Genomic DNA, 23,342 nt, shown 5'->3' with positions numbered 1-23,342 from the left:
AAAAAAATCACAGGCAGAATAGGCATCTAGTAACTGGGCGGGGGGAATGCTGGCTCAGCACATTCCTGGTCATAGGGAGGCTGGGGAGGAGAGAGGAGGGACTGGGACAGAGACACCAATTAAGGCCTTGGTAGTCAATGCAAGTTAGAAGAGGAGGGGGACTAGTCGTTTTGGCTAGATTGTCTCGAAAAGAACATTGAAAAAAAATGCAGCTTGGAAGGCTGTTATGGCTTACAAGAACTATCATTTGCAAATGGAGGAGAAAACCCTTGAATCACTGGCCTTTGAATTGAAGTCATAGGTCAAGGTGATATAAGCAATGAGGTAGCCAGCAATTTCTCTTCATTTTGGAGCACATATAATAGAAGTGGCATTTCAGAGACGTTAGTGCATAGGTTTCCAATCTTGTTGAACTAGTAAGTACATTTGTAATTTTGAAAATATATTCCAAAGGATTGCAGGGTGGTGGAGAGAACAGTATGCATAAATTGTGTGTGTGTGTGTGTGTGTGTGTCTATGTGTATGTGAAATGTAACGTGAAAGACTCTAAACATAGCAGAAGTGAAGCAACAAGAAAAACTGCTATCTGAAGAAATTTGTCGTTAGACTTGATCTGCTCTTGAGCTGATTAACTCAACATTCCTTGAGAAATACTGATGTCAAAAGATGCAAAAAATCTTGAATACAGACATAAAGATTATATGACGATGTTCTTATATGCATAGCTGCAGAGGTACAATATTCTCTAATTATATGGGTATCTGGAGCAGCAAATATGGTAAGAAAGGGAGAAGCATCCAATTTCAACATCTCAAAATTAAAATCTGAGGAAGTGAAGTTATGGAGAAAACATACCAACCCAGACCAAATAATGTTTTGAAATAACATTCATGAATTAGGCCAAGATGTAGGCTAACATGGGTCTCTGAGGTCAGAATAATCTCTCCTTTCTACACTGCTTGCCAAGATCCATTTATTATTTAGGAAATGCAGGTTAAAATTTCAGATTGATCTTTTATTAAGTACAGATTCTCAAAAATGTAGTAAATAATAAAAGGAAGGCCTTTCAGGGTTAAGGTTAACTCCTGTCCATGGACTTGAAATAATTACCAAACATACTCTCAAGTCCCCATTAAGGTGACACAAAGAACTCTTGAAAGCTCCCTCCTTGAAAGTAAAAGTATGGACAGAGGAATGGAAATAGGGAATACAACTTTACAAAAATATATATTGTACAATTTCCCTGGAGGAAAGCAATATAAGAATGTGCAAAAGAGAGAGCATTCCTGGCAAGGCAATATAATAGGGAAAGACATACTTTAGTAAAGAAGAGCAGGGCCTGGTTTTCAAAAATAAATAAATAAATTGTGTTGCAAACAAGATCAAAATGTTTCCAGGCAGGATCATTTCTGGCTCTGGTCCTTTCACAAAGAAGTATTAAGAGAAAGACAATGAGGCCTCTCCCTGCACAGATCAGCAAATTCAAATACCGCAGGAAGCCAAACAGTATCACACCATCCTGTCCCCAAAAGGGATTTTGAGCTCCAATGAGAAAATTGGTTCCATTTGGAACTTCTAAAACAAAATCTGGCTCTGCTACAAGGAAGGGCACTATGAGCAATGGGAGCTGGGCAGCATAAGCATGCCTATCAGAAGGGAATCTCAGAAGGGGTGAAAGGCATTGATGGAGATTGCAGGTGATACTTGGATAGGGTTTCTCACTCATTTACACACATTTCTTAGATGCACATGACATGCAAAGGATGTGCAAATCAATAAATGGAAGAACTGTCAGGTACCACACTTCTGCTTTAACATAAACTCAGAACAAGATTCCCCAAAGATCTATATTCTGGATTTTTACAGTTCCAAGTGTCCAAAGATGGTTATGTCACACTCCCTCAGGAAATCTGACACGTAGTCTTCCCACCCCAAAACGGCCAGTGTTATCTAACTGAGGCTACATTCTGAGTATAAAATCATTGTTTCTAAATCAAAGGAACAGCAGGCCTTGAAGATTCAGGAAACCAAGATTTGAAGAGGGGGAACGAACTCTGTGAAGATTGGCTTGTAAGTGGACCGCGTGACCTCCTTTACGCTGCAGCTGTTTGGCCAAAAGAGTGATACAGGAAGGCCAGCTGTGCCATATTTCGGGCCCAAACGGGTTGATTCATCCCTCTTGCAATGAGGGCTTCTGACCCCCTGGCAGCATTAGCGCTTGCAGAATATCAGAGAGGGAGATGATGCCTTTCACCACGTTGTTTTCATCTACCACAACCAGCCGATGAACCTGTGGGTTACAGAAAGCTTTTGTGAGGGCCTATTTTACACAATGAACAATTTGGGGTGGTCACCCCAGAATGATAGCCTGACACAATTGTCTAGATGAAAAGGAAACCTGGCACCACAACAATCTCTCACCCCAGTTTTTCCCAACTTTCTCTCTTGGGTGATGCAAAAGCTTCCCAAGTTTTTCTGTGGAAATGAAGAGTCCCCTCCTTCAGTTAGTTGGTATGGTATTACGCCACAGTCACATAAGAACCTATACAAGCTTACTGGACTACTTCACAGTTTTAATCTCAGTTAGAGAGAGAGTAAAGCAATGTAGAGACTAACCCTCATAATAGCTGAAAGTACTGTATTTTATGAGCAGCCCTGGCTCCATCTTGCTACAAGAACATCCCTTTCCTTGACAGAAGGGGGAAATTGGACTTACCTCAGCCTCTACTAGTCTGTTGATGATTGTCTCCAAAGTCTCATGTTTGTAACATTTGAGCACGCCCTCAAAGTACTGTGAGCGATGCTGCAATGCCTTGGTCACTGTCACATCCAGATTATTGTAGGTTTTCTCTGCTGCCAGATTCTGATGATAGAGAGAGAGATGATGATGATGAAAAGATCTGGTGGCACATTTGGCCATCACTGACTCTCTCTCTACACACCTGCTTTGATGAGCTTGAATCAATCAAGTCTACAAACAGAAGCTGCCTAAACCCAGCAATGTTTTTATTACGAAGTATTAATACCATTTCTCAATTGTTACAGCAAATATTGCCATCATACGAATAATGTGCAATCAATTATCAGCCAATACTTGCACTACCACATCCTAGAAGACTAGGTTAATGTCCTACTGAAATTTAAGGGTTTTCTCCAGCGGTAGAAACACAAGAGGAAAGAACAATAAGCAATACACCAAATCTCAAATGATCCAAGCTGTATGCTACAAATTAAATGAAGAGGACGCCAGTATTAAACCCTCTCTCATTTTCTTTCTGGTTCCAAATACAATCAAAGTTCATCAGTTGGATTTATCTGGATAGGATAGAAAGCCACGTATGGATAACCCTCGTTTAGCTACCATAATTGGGAAATTGTGCAGAATTTCATATAGAAAAATCACGATTGCTACTGCATTTATGATTTTAATTCACCCTTCCTGTTCCCCACTCCCCAGAATGTTCATTCCAGCACTGCAATAATTACCATAGCAAGAAGGAAATTAGTGCTTGTAATTATATTCATTGGAGAGGGATTAAAAAAGAGTAAGCAGGCATACAACTGGTTCCTTTTAATGTGTATTCATTGTAGGCCTGCTTACTCTCTTGGAATCCCTTCCTCTCTAATCTCCCTGCTCTGTGAGGGGAGGAAAGAAAAAAAAAACAGGTCAAGCAGGAGAAATTGCCTAATTAGATTGTTTGCTTAATCAACCTCTGTGCTCTGCATGGGGGAGGGTGGCAATAGGGCTGGGCATAGGACATGTACTAATTAACACGAGTAAAGGACAGATGCCGTGAAGGTCATAAAATTGTGTTTTGATCTCAAAATTATTTTTTTCAGCACTGTTATAACTTTGAACAGTTGCTGCACGAGGCATTCAGTAAGTGAGGTCTACTTATATAACTAAGGCTATTTGATCTCTTGGATTCCATGCCATTAAACCAGGGCCATAGTTCCATAGGGTCATCACTTCTACACTCAATATTATACCAGCTTGCACCCAAATACATGCATTTTTTTTTTTTCAATATTAAATCTCCAATGTATTTTGAGGCCATCAAAAATATAAATGTTTACATAAATATCTGTCTGCTGACAAGGTGAGGCTAGCAAATTAATTAAATTCCTCAGCTTAGCTTTCAAACTGGATTTAAGATGACTTAAGCTTGTGTTTGATAAGCTAAGGTTTTTTAAAAATAAGGAAAGTCAGTAAGCCAAAACAGCACATTTTACTCCTATTAATGTTGTAAGCAACTTTTACCAGAAATACTCACAATAACATCAAACTTGGAGTAAATATCCACAACCCGGCCTGAAAAACAGAGAAAACCCGAAGTTCAGTATATTGCATAGCTTTCCAACCTTAAGATCAGGAAAAATGTACTTAAGTTGGAAGAAACTGAGAAAAACTTCCTACTACAATGCAGAGACATAAGTGAGCTCATCACCTTGCCTCATGCACAGAACAAGACAGAAATGGATATATCTGAAAAAGTGTCTATTGTACAAGGGTCCCCAACCCACTGGTCTGTGGACTGGCACTGGGCCATGGTGTGCCAGAAACCGGGCCACACAAAAATGTGAAGCCCCATCTGCAGAATGCAGACAGCACATGAAACCATGCCCTCTCCGGTCCATGGAAAAACCTTTCTCCACAGAATCGGTCCCTGGTGTTCAAAAGGTTTGGGGCTGCTATTATACTAGATTAATGGCTTACAGAGCCTCATAAATCAACCAACCCATATTCAAAAGAAAAATAATATGTGATTACCCCATGGGGAAAAAAATACCCTCCTAATTTCCCATCTAGGGAAGTCAACAAGAAAATGTATTACCAATATATCAGCCTTCCACAAAATTTAGTTGGGAATTTTACCACCTGAAGCCCCGGATAATGGGAATCTGTGGGACACCGAGTTACAGAATCTTATTATTTCAGAAAGAGTTTTTTAGTAGTTGCCATTTGTCTGTAGTACCCTTCACTAATAAAACTACTGTAGGCGCCGGGTTAAGGCAACCCCCAACATTTCCCTCAAAATATAGTTTGTTATATACTACGCCCCTCTTCCGCACGCCTTCCACTTTTGCACTTTTTTTTTTTTGAGGCACTTTTGTGCACCGTGGAAAGCGAATCCCGTGAAGCCGAAAGGAGCAGCCAGCCTTCTCCCAGCTCCCAAGGAAGCGAGGCTCGCACCGCCCGGGCTCCGCTGAGGTATCCGGCTGGGGCTGTCAGGAGTTGTTGCCGCTGGCGCGCTCAGTCCCGCGTTGCCTCGGGAAGGAAAGGCAAAAAGGAAGAGCGGCGGCGGCGCTTTGCAATGGCAGCAGCGGCTCCTGGTTTTGCCTTTCCCTTCCCGAGGCAACGCGGACTGGAGCACGGCAGCCGCGCCAGCGGTAACAACTCCTGACAGCCCCAGCTGGATACCTCAGCGAGCTCGGCGGTCGAGCCTTGTCCTTGGGAGCTGGGAGAAGGCTGGCTGATCCTTGGCTTCAGATTCGTTTCACGTGTGCAAAAAGTGCCTCAGCTCGCGAGCAACCGCAGTGCTTCCCAATTACTATTTGCCGGCGTATAAGGCGACCCGGCATATAAGGCGACCCCCAATTGGAGGCATGTTTTTCAGGGCAAAAAAGTCATCTTATACGCCGGCAAATACGGTAATAGCATTTGAACTCTGTTCCTCTTAGATGCCTTCATCTATTCCACAATGCTGCTTCTCACCTGATTCATCTACCACAGGCAATGCAGAGACCCGATGCTGTACAAAGATGCCCAGTGCAACATAGACAGGTGTATTGGTCTGGACCTTTGCAATGTTGTCATAAGTACCAATCTTCAACTCTTCCAGCGTTTTGGTCATAAATTCTGGCTTAGGGAACTCAGCGATCTGCGGGGCCACAAGAGGGAGAGTCTAACAGCACGTTGACGCTTTGTGGGCAAAAGTAAAATAGCATCTCACAGCTACACAAAAAGCAATGGTCCACAGAAAGGGGACACAACTCTCAACAATGCATAACAGGAAAAGCCAAGCTGGCTTGCACTGAGAAGTACTCACAAACAGCTTGAGGAATTTGAGGATGCGCTTGTGTGTCAGGATGTACAGCGTGTTGCCTGACTCAGGGTCAATGACAGGTAGCCGATGGATCTTGTTTTGAATCAAAGAAGTCACAGCATCAAACAGACTTAACAAGAGAAGAAGGAAAAGCGTATCAAAACCAAGAAGACATTCAGGTCTTTACTTTATCCCCTTAACTCAGAGGTCTCCAAACTTGGCAACTTTAAGACTTGTGGACTTCAACTCCCAGAATTCTGGGAGTTGAAGTCCACAAGTCTGAAAGCTGCCAAGTTTGGGGACCCCTGCCTTAACTCGACAAAGGATGTCTCTAAAGCTCTGGTGGGGATGGGTAGCAGACATGAAAGAGCAACTAAGATACGCAACTGGGATTCCTAGATCTGTCCACAAGTCTGAGAGAAGATCTGATTTCATGTAGGTAGAAAAGGTTTCTGGGATCTGCTCCCATTTATATTCCACCATCCTCCAAGACTCAAGAAAAAACTTCAATGCATAGATAGAAATCCTCCTCCCTCCATTATCTATCTATATACCATTAGAGGCACAGAGATCTTCTGCTTTAAATTATTTATGAGATCCTTTGCCCTTGAAGCAAAGAAGAGAACCAATTAGAGAGGGCCTTTTCAGTGGTGCCACAACCTGAGAGTTATTTGTTATTGTTGTTGCAGCAGCTGCCTGGGAAAGGAAAAGGTGATTATGAAGTTTTACACACCTCAGAAACAGCAACAAAAAATCTTGATTGGTGTGGGACATTAAGCAGAAAGGAGAAAGAGTGAGAAGAGTCATTTCCCCCTTTACATCAAGCAGCAAAAGGTCTTGGATAGGCTTACTCTGCCCCGTATGTTTGCCGGTATATTGGATGTGCATCAATCTACTAATTTTGACTTTTTTTTTTCTTAGAAACAAACGATGTCATCTTTCAAAAGATTTAATAACAAAGAGTGAAGCAAAGAAAAAACATGAAGGTGTGATTGCGGATAGCTGTGGTTTCTGGTCCATGGTAGGTAGAGATAGCAGTACGCTGCATGGCCATTGCATTCATTAAGTACCACAGCAGTTCTAGAAGTGTCTATGAGGAAGGGAGAGAGGGAGACGTGTGAGAGGAAGAAGCGGAGTAATTAACAGCTACTGTTAAAGAGCTATTAGTACAAGTGTTTACAGAACAGTAACTGTGTAGAAACCTTTAAAGTAGGTGTGCCATTCCACTGTATTTCCCCAATCTTTCTATGTAAGACAGAATCCTAATTGGCAAAAGGAACCCTCCAGATTCTAAACCTGACTTGTGTATCTATTAACCACAGAGCTCTGAATGCACAATCCTCAGTGCATGTGTATAAGACAGTAACAAACATCACTCTTTTATAGAGAGGTGCAAGACTGAACTTCTGGTCTGATTTGCTTAGAGGAGTCAAAAGAGATAATACAGGTAGTCCTTGACTTACAGCCACAATTGAGTCCAAAATTTCTGTTAAGTGAGACATTTATTGAGTTTTGACCCATTTTACGACCTTTCTTGACACAATTAAGTGAATCACTGCAGATAACTTAGTAACACAGTTGTTAAGGGAATTTAGCTTCCCCATTGACTTTGCTTGTCAGAATGTCGCAAAATGTCATCACACGACAGGACCCCAGGACCCAGCAACGGTCATAAGGATGAACCAGTGGCCAAGCATCTGAATTTTGATTACATGATCATGGAAATGCTACGAAGGTCGTAAGTATGAAAAAATGGCCATAAATCACTTTTTTCAGTGCGGTTGTAACTTCGAAGGGTTGCTAAATGAATTGTTGAAGACTACCTTAGTCATAATAGCTTGGCAGAAGATGCCCAAAATACAAGAGGCAGGACCAGATGAAGGACAACTGAGGATGCCCCTTAGCCTTTCCATTGCTTAATTGGCAAAACATTAAGAGTTGAAAATTGAAATCGACTGTGACAGTATTAAGGGCATGATAGCTGGGGACGGGGACTCTGTGGTGTCCCCCTTCCCTCTGGGGCCTAAGCAGGTGCCTGCTTTCCTTAATCCAGGGCTGACAGGAGATAATCCATAGACGAGGAGTGACTGAAAGACGGACTAAACTGGTAATGCCTCCAGAAAACAAGAAGCACCCCAGGTGGGAAAATGGCAGGAAGCATTTTAGTGGCACTTCAAAAATGCAGAAGTGGGTTAGTGGACAATCCCATGTGGGTAGAGTCTCCTACCTGGCATTGGGTGAAATGCAGACCAGTGGCTTGAAGGAGTCCTGCAGATAGACTTCTGCAAGAGAAAAGAAAGATCATATTCAGCTGTGTCCCTTTAAGAAGAGAAAAGAAAAAAATATGCAAGGACACCCTGGATGACCTGTTGGTCCCCCAGTTGGTGACAGCCCAAAGGCTCAAATCTGGTGTACCATCAGATGCCTAGGAGGGAAAAGAAGGGCTTCCAATCTGGAAATACCCAGCACATTTTTCCAATGTCCTTCACCAGAAATGCCCCATATCCTCTTTGCCCCATCATAATAACCCTTCTGCTATTACCTCGCCATGTTTCAATCTTGTGCTCTTCCAGCTCATAAATCTGCACCTGGACACATAAGAAACAATGTTAGGGCTAATGAATAACCATCATCCATGCTGGTCAGAGTATGCTCTAGCTTGCTGAGGATGGAACGGAATCCTCCAGATGTCATATAGTAGATGCCAATCAGGGACACATTCCAACTGAGTAGAGCTTTGGCTCCAAGGAATGACAAAGCAGCCCCTCTTCCACAATTATTGCAAGACAAGCAAATCCAGGTTTCCTCCCCCCACTCCCCGTTTAGCATACTTGTCACGTAACTAAAGCATTTTGGCCACAATGATCTGCATCTTGGATTGTGGGAGGTTGAGAAAGAAGACGAGTGCTCATTGCTATTGTATCCCAGTATTCCATATACGGGTAGTCCTCAATGTACAACCACAATGGAGTCCAGAATTTATGTGGCTAAAGTGAGGAATGTGTTAAGTGAGTTTTGCACCGTTTTACGACTTTCCTTGCCACATTTGTGAAGTGAATCACTGCAGTTCTTCAATCAAGTAACGCGGTTGTTGAGTGAATCCGGTTTCCCATTTCACTTTGCTTGTCAGAAGGTCACAAAAGATGAATCGCATGACCCTGGGAAACTGCACCCCTCGTAAATATGAATCAGTTATCAGTAAATGTGAATCAGCTATCCAGCATCTGAAAGTAAATCACGTGACCATGGGGATGCTGCAAAGGTCGTATGAAACATGGTCATGTCACTTTTTTCAATGCCATTGTAAGTTTGAACGGTCACTAAATGAACTGTTGTAAGTTGAGGATTACCTATAGTTTGATTCTCCTCCCTTCCCCCCAGCCCCTTGTATTGCCATGGCTGGATGAAGCCCCATTAAGAAACTACCACTCCCAAAATAAAATTCACTCTCTACATTAGACGCTTCACCCACATATATTCATTTTTGACCCATAACAACTGAAAATTAGAAATAAATTCTTGCAATACTCAGATGGGCAAAATGTCATAGTTGCGTTAAGAACCTTGTTCAACCAATAACTCCTTTAACGAAGCCAATGTCAACTCATAAAACATTTTGTGTACACGTTTTATAGTTGTCAACAGAAAGAAGGGGGAGGGGGAGTTTCAAAGAGCAGGGAGCAGTGTTGAATCGAAACTATATTCCATTCATATTTTCTTCAGAGACTGATTAGATGACTGGAGCTTCTACCGCAAAAAACTAATTGGAGAGCATGATTGATGACTCTTGGCTATGGATGTGTTTCGTTGGATGATACACCCAGAGGGGTGAGGGGAAAAAGCAGGATCAAGGGTGACAGTGAATTACGTATCTCAGAGTTGGCTACGGCCAGGCTAATGCTGGCATGTTAACTTCTAATAAATCCTTTTTAGTTTTGGGAGTGTGGCTCGAGGCTCATGATTTAATTGGAGTAACTGCCGGAATCCTGACAGCCAGAAGGCCAGAGGCACTTACCAGGGCCGATTTATAGTAGCGATGAAGGATGTTAATGAAGTCTGTGATTGTCAGCATTCCTGTGAGGGGATAAAAAGGCGTGTGAAGAGGTCACCCCAGGCATTGGGATGAAGAAATCAGGGTAAGAAGATGATAAGAATATGAACCAAGTAGGCCCTTACCCACAAAGCTTTGCTTTTTGCTGTCCCAGAGTGGAGCAGCCCGCACACCATTGGTCACCAATGCAAAGAAGGCTTTCTTCACCTAGAATCCACACAAACATGGGGCTGTGACACTTCCTGAGAAAGAAAGTTACAGTAGCTTCCCAAATCTGGTGCCCTTCCAAAGTCTCGGGTTTCATCGCCAAAATTCCCTCGACCTAAATCTAGGCAGTTTTGAGGATTATACAAGTCACAATCTATTGGTCTCTAGAAGGCATGGAATGGCAAAATCCCGAATGAGAAAAAGGATCAGGAACAAGAATCTCACATATTTCAAGAATTTCAGAAGGGTACTTTTGTCAATGCTTTTGTATTCACGCTGTCAGCTATGAAAAGGTAAAAGACATACAAAAGACTGCACTACTGCTGTGAAAAAGCAACTTATTTTGCATTTTATTTGCTATCTAAATCCCTCTCTAAAGGGATTAGAGAGGGGTCTGCTGATCTGGTCTACTCCTGAGATTATCCTGCTCAGGAGCAGACCAGCATTTTTAATCTATAAAATAGAGATTAAATGATTTAATCTAGTATCTCATTGAGATACTAAGCATGTTTATTTAAAATAAATAATATTTACTGGAATAGAAGATTTATTTACATGGTTGAAGTCAAACATAACTTATGCCTTAATTGTAATATGGCTGAATTCACACTTTGTGCTACAGTGCAAAACTGGTTTAGTGGGTTTTGACTTATGAACTTAACTGATTGTGATTGATTTAATAAAACATGGCAATATAATTTGCAGGTCAGTAGCTCTATTCCGCCTAAAACTAGATCCAAATCCTTATATATCAGTTTCAAAATTTAAAATTGAATTACTAAATTTTAAAAAGCAAAGTTTAGCAATTTTTTTTACCCAAACCACTGATAATTATATCCACAACTTTGCACTCAAGATGCCAGAGGTTCTATGACCCTGGAGCATGTACATAACATACAAATCTTCACAAAATTTTCCAATTCATTTTTATAGAGAGTTTTCTACCTACTCACAAATGCAGAGAATCTCCCTCTATCTGTTGGTACAGCCTTTTTACTTTTCTTCAGTTAAAGGAAAGAAAAGTTTATCCAGGAATCCCAACTCCCCAGAAACTGCTACCGCTACTGCTCTGCCCATCAAACTAGGTTGCTACCCACCTGCAGAGATGTATCAAACACAACAAGCTTGGAGCTTGTCGGAATGAGGTCGTAACAGCGATGTGACTTCATGAAGCAGGTGTAGATGCCATTGTTGGAATCACCATCTGTTTGAGGAAGACAAAGGGAAGTACAAGATATCCCTTAACAAAATAACACCAGAGCAGAAAAATTCATGGTTTTAAGAAACTTAAATATATCAGAAAACCATATTATATACATACTATATGCTTTTTAAAACAAATCCAATATTTTAACATCAAGCATATCTAAGCACATTGCACAAACCACTGCTATTTGCTCAATTAAACCTAATTTCTTTCTGAAAGAAAAAAACAGAATTGAAACTTCATTCCAAGTGTTGCAACTTCAGTTCTAACTTTCAGAAGAAATTTCCCCTTCAATTTCCAAGAGTCCCTTCAAGGCTACGAGAAAGAAATGCATTTGCGAACTTAGAAGATGAGAGTCTTCAGATGCCAGGCCATCCTGTCTGCTTCTGGAAATTGATGGACAAGCTTAAGTCACTAGGATAGACAAAACTTTACAAAAGATAAGAGTCTGTTGCAACAGAAAGTAGATCTCCAAGCTCAGAATCCACCAATTTACTTGACAAATTTTTAGAAGAAAGTAACCCTGACACTTCTTGTTTTAATTTTTTGTTTAAATTACTGCTTTTATTTGTTTCTGTAATCTTCTTGTTAAGGGAGTGGATAGAATAAATATTTGAAATAAACTCCACCCAGGGCTCCAAGCTAAGCAAAAACTATTATAAATCAATCTTTGTGCCTCACTCACCTTCAGATAAGGGCAGTTTTTTATCCAGCCCACTCTCGGGTACTGCACCCTAAAAAAATAGAGAAAAATAGAAATCAAGGAGATGCAACATTTTGGGATATATATCCTGCAACGTTGAATGCTAATTGTATCTTGAAATGTAATATATAATAATTACGAACACCAACAAGTTAAAAAAATCTTATTAGCAAACATTTCTTGATTCATTAATTGATTAAATCTGAATATATTTGCATATGAAGAGCTTTGGGAATAACCTAATTTATTTTGATAGAGATTTTAGTATATTAAAAGATAATTGCTTCCTAGGACAGTGGGGAAATTGTCTTGTCAAAAGTTGAATTTCATCACCTATTTTCCTAAGTACATTAAAAAAAAGATCCTGTTTTGTTGAAAAAAGCACCTTTCAACTTTTAAAAAATAAACTATTACCTTGGTTAGTTAGAACAATCTAACTTACATCCAATCTACGCAATGTAATTCTCATTCAAAATATCTAGAATGTCATTCCTTCTCACATACAAACCCACCTGGAGATATGCTAACAGAAAAATAAACTGAGCAGATGACCAAAAAAAGAGGTGCCATGTAGCTTGGGCGTACTCATAAAGCTATAAATCTTATCTCTATTATTCAGCTTTATGTATTTCACAGGAATACTATGATAAAATACAAAACATCTTTACTTTCTTGTAAACACTGATGAGTCTTCTACTAGAAGTTCATTCCCAACAGTGGAGAGAGAAACTATGTTCTCTTATTTCCTATCTCCCAGGAAAATGTTACTGTCTTCCCACAATTAATGGTATCTGTGGTATTTCCGGAGAATGGCAAGGTCCAGCTGTGAATATTTCCAAGCTATAAAGTTGCCAGCATAGTAAACTTTTGATTTAATGCATCTCAGTTCAGTCAATTTCAGTTATACTAGACTAAATCTGTGTTGTGAAAAAATCAGAAGTACAAGGCATGCTACTGAGTAGAAGAACCAGATTTATTGCAACAATTGTTGGATTCCCCAAACAATGGGAATGCCAAGATGTTTATAGAAGTTGAGGTCTAAAAGGCAGGAGGTTCTATGGATCTGATTTGTTTGCTACTGGGTAAACTAAGCAGGTCCTCCTTATGACCTTAGGTTATTTCTATTGTTAGGCAAAAATAACACTTTTTTATATTTATCTTATATGTATGTATGTAAGTATGTATGTACGTATAAACTGTATCATTGTTATACTCCCTGATGTGTGAAGGATTTGAAGTCAGTGATTACCACCAAAGCATAAAGCTGGTGAAGAGTCAGCACCAGAGGACAATATCATGCAGCAGTTAGAAGATAAAAGCAATTCTTGATGACAGAGAATGAGATAGACAAAGAACTTATAGCTTGTGAGAAGGGAAATTAGAAGAATGAGGATGTGGAAGTAGAAATGACAACTCTAATAGGTTATGGGATAGAATTAGCTCATTCTGAAATCCAGCTTCATTGTCCAGCTATTTCCTTGTTTTTTAGGAAATCCCGAATGACACATTTGCAAGGCTCAGTTGAAAATTAGCAAATCATTTTCTTCAAACTGATACTGATTGTCCATGTTTTGATCCAGCTCCCCAAACATGACAAACCCTCTGTATTTAAATCTCAATTATTCCTCTATAATTAATGCCAGCAGCCTTGGCCAAAGCTTTCTCTCTCAATGCAGGCTAACAAGTCTGTCCGGCAGGGAGGTGAATAGTAGTCTGTATTATGTATTCATCTCTGCCCCCCTGCCTTTTATCCCCAGAGTTAGGATGGGGCTTTGCTAGCAGCGGTGGCTCTTCCATCCCAAGGATCAGCCCACAGATTTCCACTGCTCTCCTCTCCCCTGCCTTCTGTGCACCAGAGCATCAGGCACTGGGCCCAGCTGTTCCTCCTCCTCTTCAGCCACCTACAGACTTGGGAGCTGTTGACTCTCCATCTGAGGGCTGATGGATAACCCAGGCTCTGCCTCTGTTTCTCTCTCGCTCTCTCTGACAGCTCAATTCCCTCTTCCTCCTCAGAGTTCTCAGGTTGTCTTGATGTTGACCTGACTCCCACGCCTCCTCATCTGATTTGGCTGCTGGAGGGGCTGGCGGCCGACAAGCCACAAGTCCAGTATCAGCATTACTAAACCCAATGCAGCAAAACCTTACTAACAACTATCAGTAAGGTTTTCACATGTACATGGGTATTTAGAGCTCAAAAAAATCCCATTTGTTATGCGATGGCTTTCTGTTAACAGATATGCCTTCCCCACCATTAGTCCATTAAATTGTGGGTTCAGCATATTGGACAGGATGGTTATGTAGAGCAGAAGGAGAAAAGGTTAATCTATTCTAAGTAGTCAAATCAAAAGCATTGTGGAATCCAAACAGAACTCAAATTGTTGTAGGCTAGAGTGGGCAAGGGCCACACATTTTTGCATAGCAGAGCTTGTAAAATCAGTGGTTACCTACAATATCACATGTAAAAAAAAGAAACAAGAAAGTTTTCCAGGTAATAACAAGATAAATTATTCTGTAGTTTGTAAATAGATATCTATAAACTGATCTCATTTTAGGACTTAAAACTGAAAATTCCAAGGATATGTATGCTAAATGCAGGTGTAAGTTCCAAAATGAATTACTGTTTATCTTTTCCTTTCCATTTTATATGACTGTAGATCTGAAAAAAGTGAAGCCTGCAATTGTGGGAAAAACACAAGGTAAAAAAAAAAAGCAAGTACCTTTTAATTCTAACACAAATAATTTCAGCTTCCCTCAATCTGGGACCCACCAGATGTTAGAATTGCTACTCTATTACATTTCCAACCTATCTACCAGTTTATAGTGGGGAATGCTGGATTAGCCTCAAACCTTATTAGCCAGCATGCAATCTCATACAGTATGGTGGTTTGACATTGAAATGAGACACAGGGAACTGTCTCTGAGAAAAATGCCAACCCTGAGAGAACTCAGGTAGCAGTATTTATTGAGAAAAAACACAAGCAAAATATACAGTATGCATATTCAGAAAACAATGACCTCAACAGGAGATTACTTCACCAGCATGAGAACACACAATCTTGGAAAGTCCCAGATGTTACCTTGCTAGGGTGAGATCATACAGCCACGGAAAGTCTCATGGGAAAGTTTGGAAAGTCCCATGAGAAAGCACAACTGTGTATCTTGTACCTTGAACTTTCACCCATTTTCCTATTCCTTCTAAACTGGCAGAATCAAAACAGAATGAGGCACTCTGAGCAAAGATACTCCTACCCCCACCAAGAATGCCCACATCTCCTAGACTTACTGCTAGTTATACAAAGGCCTTACAGAAAATGATAAAATGATCAATAGGTTATATTACCACATTCCCTCCTTTTTTATTTATTCAAAGATAGGGGTGTTTTAGTGGCATAGTACACAGTTCCCTCATGACCTGATCCCACACGCCGGAAGACTGAGGTACACATTTGTAATAGATTAGGAATACATTGAATAAAACAACATAATAAGATACATATAGCAATAATAATAACAACCCCTTGCAATAAGGAACGAAACCATGATCCATCAGGAAGCCAGGACCACAGACTGTCCCAGAATGATGCATTAAACCCATCGGCTCCAGATTGATGCTGAGCAATACGATCTTCCATGTCCTGAACAGTTTTTGTAATGTTTGGCTCATAATTATGTATAAAAACACAACAATGTGAATGAATTAAAGCACAAACTCCTCCTTGAGCAGCTAACATAATATCTAAAGCATATCGATTTTGCAAAGTAACTGTACGAATTTCAGACATTTCTACATTAATCATCTTAATATTCTTTATAGTATCATTAAACATAGCAACAGTAAAATTATTTAAAATATGAATATCCCTATAGTTCATAGCAATTCCCAAAGGCGGGATAAGACCTCGAGAAATTTGTGTCCATAGATTACCTCCCATGGTTAGACCCGAATCCAATTCCCGACGATTTCGGATCCGAACCTCAGGAGGTAATGTATCTAACTTATAGATAACCGGAATGACAAACCCCAAAGTACATGTCCCTGACCAATTTGCAGGGATTTGTCGATATGCCCACAGTCCACATAAAAACCAAAACCCTTCCAGCTGTACATAACCTTGTTGACTTGCCGCTTGCATCAGCTGTTTCATGTCTAGATATTGATACTGGCCAAATGCATCAGACTCATTTTTCCCATTTACCCAAATTATGTTGTTCTCTGAACCATTTGTCCACTTAATAGTGTAATTGCAGACACTATGATTCCCCAAGAATTGTGAGTTTGTAATGTTTTGGAAACATAAATGTGCTGGAGACTGCAGTGCAGTCTTCACCTTGACTGTGAAGTTCATGGCATATGAAATGTTATGCTTTCCGGTCTGCAAAGTAGACCGATTAAATGGAACTCCATGTAGAGTCAGTCCTTCTCCCACTCTCCCAGGAAGGTGCATACACAACCAACAATTGGTGATGTTCAAGTTTTTGGCAGTTGTGCGCAAATCTTTAATGTAATTATTATCTGTCCACAAATCATCGCCCAAATCTCCGGCACGCTGAACATGCTGTCGCTGCTCTCTCCGCACTCCGAGCAGCCCAGGACAGATTAGGCAGAATCAACAGGATCAGGAACCACAGATGCGCCATCCTGCTGTTCCGAAACTTCCTTCACAGGTGCTCTGCGAATGATCAGGCCGGTCAACACACCGACCAGGAACCCAACGAATTTGACCAAGATGTTCAACTGCTGCATAACCACGTCCCCACGTTATCAGCTCAGCAGGAACCCATGCTGGATCTGGAAGGAACCGCACCAATACCCGAGGTCTCACCGCATCTGTAGAAGGAGAAGAAAAATGCCTGCTGGCCGCGCTGCAGGGGGTTACCAGACAAATTTAAAAAATTTAAAGTATATAAAGCTAGATTTAATTGATCTTGAATCGCCGGAAGCCCCAGGAGCTTCCCTCCTTTTTTATTTAATTTAGTCAATCTTGAGTAAGTATCCACAGTCACATGTATATATTTCCAGGGCGCAAATGGCGGATATTGAGTAACATCCATTTGCCAAATCATTGAAGGTTTCAACCCTCTGGGGTTAACTCCCATAGGGATATTCGTGCCCTGCTTTGAACAAGTTGGACATTGTTGAATTATGGCAGCAGCTTCTGCAGTAGTAAGTTTGAATTGCTGTGCCAATGCTTTAGCGTTTTGATGAAAATAACTATGACTGTCCCATGGCTGGACAGTGAGGACTGAAGTTACAGCACTGTCAGCTTTGGCATTACCTTGTGATAAAATTCCAGGCAAATTACTATGACTACGAATATGAGCAACAAAACACACATTCACACGCTGCTCCAAACATCCTTGTAACAACAAAAGCAATCTTAAAATATCAGGTGATATTCCAGGAGACAAATAAGAACCTGCTACAAAGGGTAACAAATTATACACATACAATGAATCCACTATTAAATTAAAATCCTGATTGTGAAAATTTTGAAAAGCCAAAACTACAGCAGCAAGTTCTGCCTGCTGGGCAGACTTCTGCTCTGAAGTCACTTTTGTATGCCAAATTCCAGATTTATCTTTCCAAACACAAGCACCAAAAACTTTCCCTCCATCAGTAAAAACTGTAGGAGCATCTGATATGCCCAATGGTATCCTTTCTTACATTTTGGGCACACTGATTTAGGACGAACACCCTGTCCCATTGATCTCTTATTCTGCTGACTTTGACCTCCTCCAGGAGCCCGACATTGCGCTTTAAAATGTCCAGGCTTCCCACAATTGAAACAATTCCCCTTTTGAGCATGTCCTGTTTGTAAAGCCAGAGCTAAAGTTTCCATGTTAAAAGACTGACTCCTACCTTTCTACATGCATTAATCAAATCCATGATTTCTCTCTCCACTTGCTACCAGTGGATTTAAAATCTTTTTGCAATCTGTGTTAGCTTGTTCTACTGCTAACTTAAAAGCAACTCTTTCTGGGCGAATTGATTATCAATTTGTCTTTCTATAGCCAATTTCAGTCTGCTAATGAAATTTTCATAGGGTTCATTGTTCCCTTGTTTGATGTTAGTAAAGGTCTTCTCACCACCTTCGCCGTCAGGGAGACCCTATGGCTTGAAAAATTATTTGTGGGAGAAGAATGAACCCTTCCTCAGGCATACCATCTCTCTGTTGTTCCACTGTTGTAAAATTACCAGCTCCGTAAAGCTGATCTGGGGTAACATTTGCTGTTCCCCTCTGGACTGCCAGCTGTCTCCATTTCTGATCTAACACCAAATATTGAGCTGGAGTTAAAATCATATTCAACAGAGCTTTCCAGTCAGCCGGAATCATTTTATTTCCATAACCAACTGCTTCTAACAATGCCTGAGTATATGGCGTTCTAACACCATATTCTTTTGCTGCTTGCTTAACTTCCCTCAAAATTCTGAGCTGTAAAGGCTTCCACTCCCGCCATGGGATTTAATGCAGCATCCATGACAATTTCCACTGGATTAAGTTGAACTTCTACTCCAAACTCCACCAAATCATCTCCTGATAATTCCCCTCTATTCTTTGCTTCTTGAATAGCTGCAGTAACTGCATCCACCTGAACCCTTAAAGGAAAACTCTTATCCTCTGACAAAGTATTTCTAGCGCCAGACAGTCCCCCAGATTTATCTGGAGGTGCCGTCGGCGGCAACAAAACGTACCGCATGGTAAAGCGGCAAACCTTCTTCGGGGGTGATAGGAGCGGTTGTTCATAAGTAGCTAATGCATCCATTATCACTCTCCAGGTTAACAAAATTGAAGAAGGGGCACGGGGTTCCTCGCAAAAAATTTCCCTATCTTTTTCCAGGACTCTACTTTAATACTACCTCCCTCCGGATATGACTTAATATTTTTCCAAACATACTGTAGTAAATCCTCAATTTCTTTCTTTCCTACAGCACAACCCCTACTGCCAATTCCAAATCCAAAACTATTCCCAATGATCCCTCTCAATTCCCTGATGTGCTCTTTCTGAGCCTTGAGAGATCTCCCCATACTCACGAAAGAATCTATCTTCGTCCAGCGAAGAAGATGAGGGCCAGTCGGCGTCCGCGACGATGAGTATAGGATGCGGAAAGCGTATAGCCTTCAAGCTATCACGTCGGGGTCACCATTTATGGTGGTTTGACATTGAAATGAGACACAGGGAACTGTCTCTGAGAAAAATGCCAACCCTGAGAGAACTCAGGTAGCAGTATTTATTGAGAAAAACACAAGCAAAATATACAGTATGCATATTCAGAAAACAATGACCTCAACAGGAGATTACTTCACCAGCATGAGAACACACAATCTTGGAAAGTCCCAGATGTTACCTTGCTAGGGTGAGATCATACAGCCACGGAAAGTCTCATGGGAAAGTTTGGAAAGTCCCATGAGAAAGCACAACTGTGTATCTTGTACCTTGAACTTTCACCCATTTTCCTATTCCTTCTAAACTGGCAGAATCAAAACAGAATGAGGCACTCTGAGCAAAGATACTCCTACCCCCACCAAGAATGCCCACATCTCCTAGACTTACTGCTAGTTATACAAAGGCCTTACAGAAAATGATAAAATGATCAATAGGTTATATTACCACAATACAGTATCTGAAATATAAAGATAAGCCTTCTTTTCTAAATTCCAATATTTTTTATTGAATCTCAGCTAGTCTTCTGGAAACTGCTGCCATTTAGACATGATGGACTTGAAGTCATAAACTGAATGTATACATACCGGTAGTACCACACTGTGATGTGGTTTATTACTTTTAGTTTAACATAGGGACAATCAAACTGCACATCATAACCCCTGGAAGGCCCACTAAACTAGAGGGTGGTTATCACTTCAACTTCTCCAACTATTTGTGCTAGATTGGCATTGCCTGTTAATATAAATAAGTTCCCATTTATACTTGTATACAAAGGCTGATTTTTGTATTTCTTTTAATTTCAGCAAGAGATTCCTTAAGTTGTCCTTGCTTCTGATCATCATGGTATCCTCAGGATATCTGGGATTAATGTTTCTTCAAGCAATTTTAACATCAATGTCTAATTTCTCAAGATATACTCTGCATGTAAAATAAATAATACCGCAAGTCAACAGCATAAAACCTAATCTCATTGCTTTCTCAATTTTGAAACATTTAGTTGCTCCTTATTCCATTCTAACTGCTTCTTCGTGGTCATCATACAAATTGTTTGATGAGCTGATGAAATGGCCTGGTACTTTCATATTTTTAAGGCTTATCACAATATATTATGGTTTATACAGTCAAAAGCCTTTGCATAACCAATTAAGCAGAAATAGACATCCTTTTGAAACCTTCTTGCTCTTTCTATGATCAGTTGAGTATTAGCAATAGGATCTTCTTATGCCTCTGCCTCTTCTGAATTCAACGGATAACCTGGTAATTTTCATCCCATGTATTGTTGAAATTTGGATCGCAAAATCTTGAGGATTATTTTTAGAAGCATGCAAGAGAAGTGCAAATGTTCAATACCGGTAGTTTGAACATTTTTTAACACAACCTTTTTTTGACATTAGAAATTAGTATGAAGCAATCTTTTTCAGTCCTTTGCATTTTCTATGCAAGCTTACAAAACCACACACAGCATCTTGTAACATTTTAAACAATTCTTCTGGTATTTCATTAACAGGCTGGTAGTTTGCATATGCAGTGTCCTCCTGATTTTCCCTAGACCTCTAAAATGTCTGGCTGTAGTTCTAAGACGTTATGATCTTTCCATACAATTCTTTTATATAACGGCACCATCTCTTCCAGTAGCAACCTCTCCCATTAATATTTGCAATGCTGTATTAGTATTAGTCTGTCTACTATAAACAGCACATATTCATAAACATTCATAAACAGAGGGTCAGTCTCAAAAATAAACCCCAGATTTTTTTCAATCTGCAGCCTATTAAAAATAAGGTTTTAAATTTGTTTGGTTGTTTTATTTACAATGAATACCGTATATCTATTATAAGACCGGTAGGCGACCCCCAACTTTCTCAAAATATAGTTTTTTATATCTCGCCCCTCTTCCTTCCCTTTGCTAGGCATTTTGTCTACGTGAAGCGAGATCCCGTGAAGCTGAAAGGAACAGCCAGCCTTCTCCCAGCTCCCAGGAAGCGAGGCTCTCACCGCCCGGGCTCCGCTGAGGTATCCGGCTGGGGCTGTCAGGAGTTATTACCGCTGGTGCGCTCAGCGCGGCTCCAGTCCGCGTTGCCTCGGGAAGGGAAAGGCAAAAAGGAAGAGCCGCGGCGGCGCTTTGCAATGGCAGCAGCGGCTCCTGGTTTGCCTTTCCCTTCCCGAGCAACTGTGGACTGGAGCAGCCAGCGGTAACAACTCCTGACAGCCCCAGGCCGGATGCCTCAGCGGAGCTCGGCGAGTCTTGAGCCTCGTTTCCTGGAGCTGGGAGAAGGCTGGCTGCTCCTTCGGCTTCACGGGATTCGTTCCCGATGGCAAAAAGTGCCTCAGCCCAGCGAGCAGCCGCAGTGCTTCCCAATTACTATTTGCCGGCGTATAAGGCGACCCAGCATATAAAGGCTGACCCCCAATTGGAGCATCTTTTCCAGGGGCAAAAAGTCGTCTTATACGCCGGCAAATACGGTAGTTTTATTTTATAAGACTGAGTTATAGCATGCTTTGCCTGATGGTTAAATTAAAATTTAATTAAAGTGGGTAAAATACTTTTGTTTAAAGAAATTGCAATGTATCTTTACAGATGAAAGCATGGTCTCTTGATGTGATTAAGAATTGCTCTTTTTTAAAGGTAGGATAAATTATATATACCATGAGCATGGCAGGACGATGTCAAATAACAAAACAACTTGATGACCTGCCTCAGAATGAACAGAGAAAAGCATACAAGTTTACTTAAGTTATAAGTTTGTCACATCTCTGACACTTTTAAGCAAGCTCCTCTTACTTACTTCTTTATACCAGGGGTTGCCAAGCTTTTGGACCTCAGGGACCACTAAATTCATAATTTTAAGTCCATGGACCACTAATATGAGTTTTTAAAAAAGATAAATTGTATTTAGTGCAGTATAAAAATGCAAATAATATTTCTGCAGACCACCAAAATTTTCTCGTGGACCACCAGTGGTCCATGGACCACTGGTTGGTGACCACTGCTTTATACCATGGGGTGACTTTGACTTACAGTATTATATTTTCTAATAATTATGTATAATATAGGATCATGGCTTAAGATTATGGCTATAAAATCAGAAATATAAATGGAGATCTATATGTGTTTTTCTTTTATGCAATATGGCTTTTGGAAAGATAAAGCTCTCTTTTTTTATAGGGCCTGTTCAAAATAGGACTTGCCCAAAGAAATTCAAAAATCAAACTATTGCAAAGCTCCAGCTGAGAACTGACATCCAATGCAAGGCAAAATCTTTTGATGGCATTAGTCACTTTTCCAAAATAAGGGGTCATTCAAATAATTTATTAGACTGACATCCTTCCTTTCATCAAGGAGCTCCAGACGAAATTCCCCCAAAATACAAGGTTTGACTGAGAGACACTTAACTACAGTAACCTCAAATTACTCAAGTGGGCTGCCAGGATTAGAATCAAACCTAAATCTTAGCCAACTATCTTAAGTAACATAAATACTATAGCATACTTATAAACATACATATAAACACGTATATCATACTCCACTTTAGAAGGCGCTGTAAAAACCGGGCCACCATTCAAATGCAATCAACGCTTACAGAAAAATCTGGGCTAATCTGCTAGCTCTATCCAACGCTATAGTGTACAAAAGCAATATATTTACTATTATAAATGCTAAGTTTATAATACCTATCTGGACCCAACCCCCCAATAATCCCGCTAAAACGTATACTATATTGGGATGCCGCTTGTTCTCATTAAGAAAGAAGAGACTCACAAAAGAAACACTATCCAGTATAAAACTCTTCCCCCCAGGCTCCACTATTCTCTTTCACTTACCGCCTCCATTACGGTGTTGCTGCCTACCCGTGCCGAACTCAGAGAAAGGGAGGCAGCTTCGACCCCCCCCTCCCCCACACGCCCGTTGCCGTCCCAGCATGAAGCTGAACTTCCGCCTTGAAGCCCAACTGCCCACAG

At 40.7% G+C, this 23,342-nt stretch overlaps 1 protein-coding gene across 2 annotated transcripts; it reads right to left on the bottom strand.

Moving 5' to 3' along the window:
* Positions 1–994: 994 nt before the first annotated feature.
* Positions 995–23,253, bottom strand: PRKAG1 (protein kinase AMP-activated non-catalytic subunit gamma 1). 2 transcript variants are annotated; one of them, XM_087956309.1, is made up of 12 exons: positions 23,143–23,253; positions 12,198–12,246; positions 11,403–11,509; positions 10,224–10,305; positions 10,063–10,121; positions 8,590–8,635; positions 8,275–8,329; positions 6,051–6,177; positions 5,717–5,882; positions 4,275–4,312; positions 2,717–2,863; positions 995–2,290 (listed from the first exon to the last, which is right to left on the bottom strand). In XM_087956309.1, the coding sequence occupies exons 3-12, from the start codon at positions 11,472–11,474 to the stop codon at positions 2,171–2,173; spliced, it is 912 nt and encodes a 303-aa protein (XP_087812435.1). In that variant the 5' UTR covers positions 11,475–11,509; positions 12,198–12,246; positions 23,143–23,253; the 3' UTR covers positions 995–2,170. The 2 variants fall into 2 exon arrangements, with proteins under 2 accessions (XP_087812435.1, XP_026535839.2); XM_026680054.2 differs by having other exon boundaries at positions 23,205–23,253.
* Positions 23,254–23,342: the final 89 nt, after the last annotated feature.

This window comes from Notechis scutatus, chromosome 2 (genome assembly GCF_049901735.1).
Source record: "Notechis scutatus isolate UNSWTSFEM ecotype Mainland chromosome 2, rNotScu1.2, whole genome shotgun sequence".
NCBI lineage: Eukaryota > Metazoa > Chordata > Lepidosauria > Squamata > Elapidae > Notechis > Notechis scutatus.
Note: the sequence above shows the minus strand (reverse complement) of the source record. Positions and strands in the feature narration are given on the sequence as shown.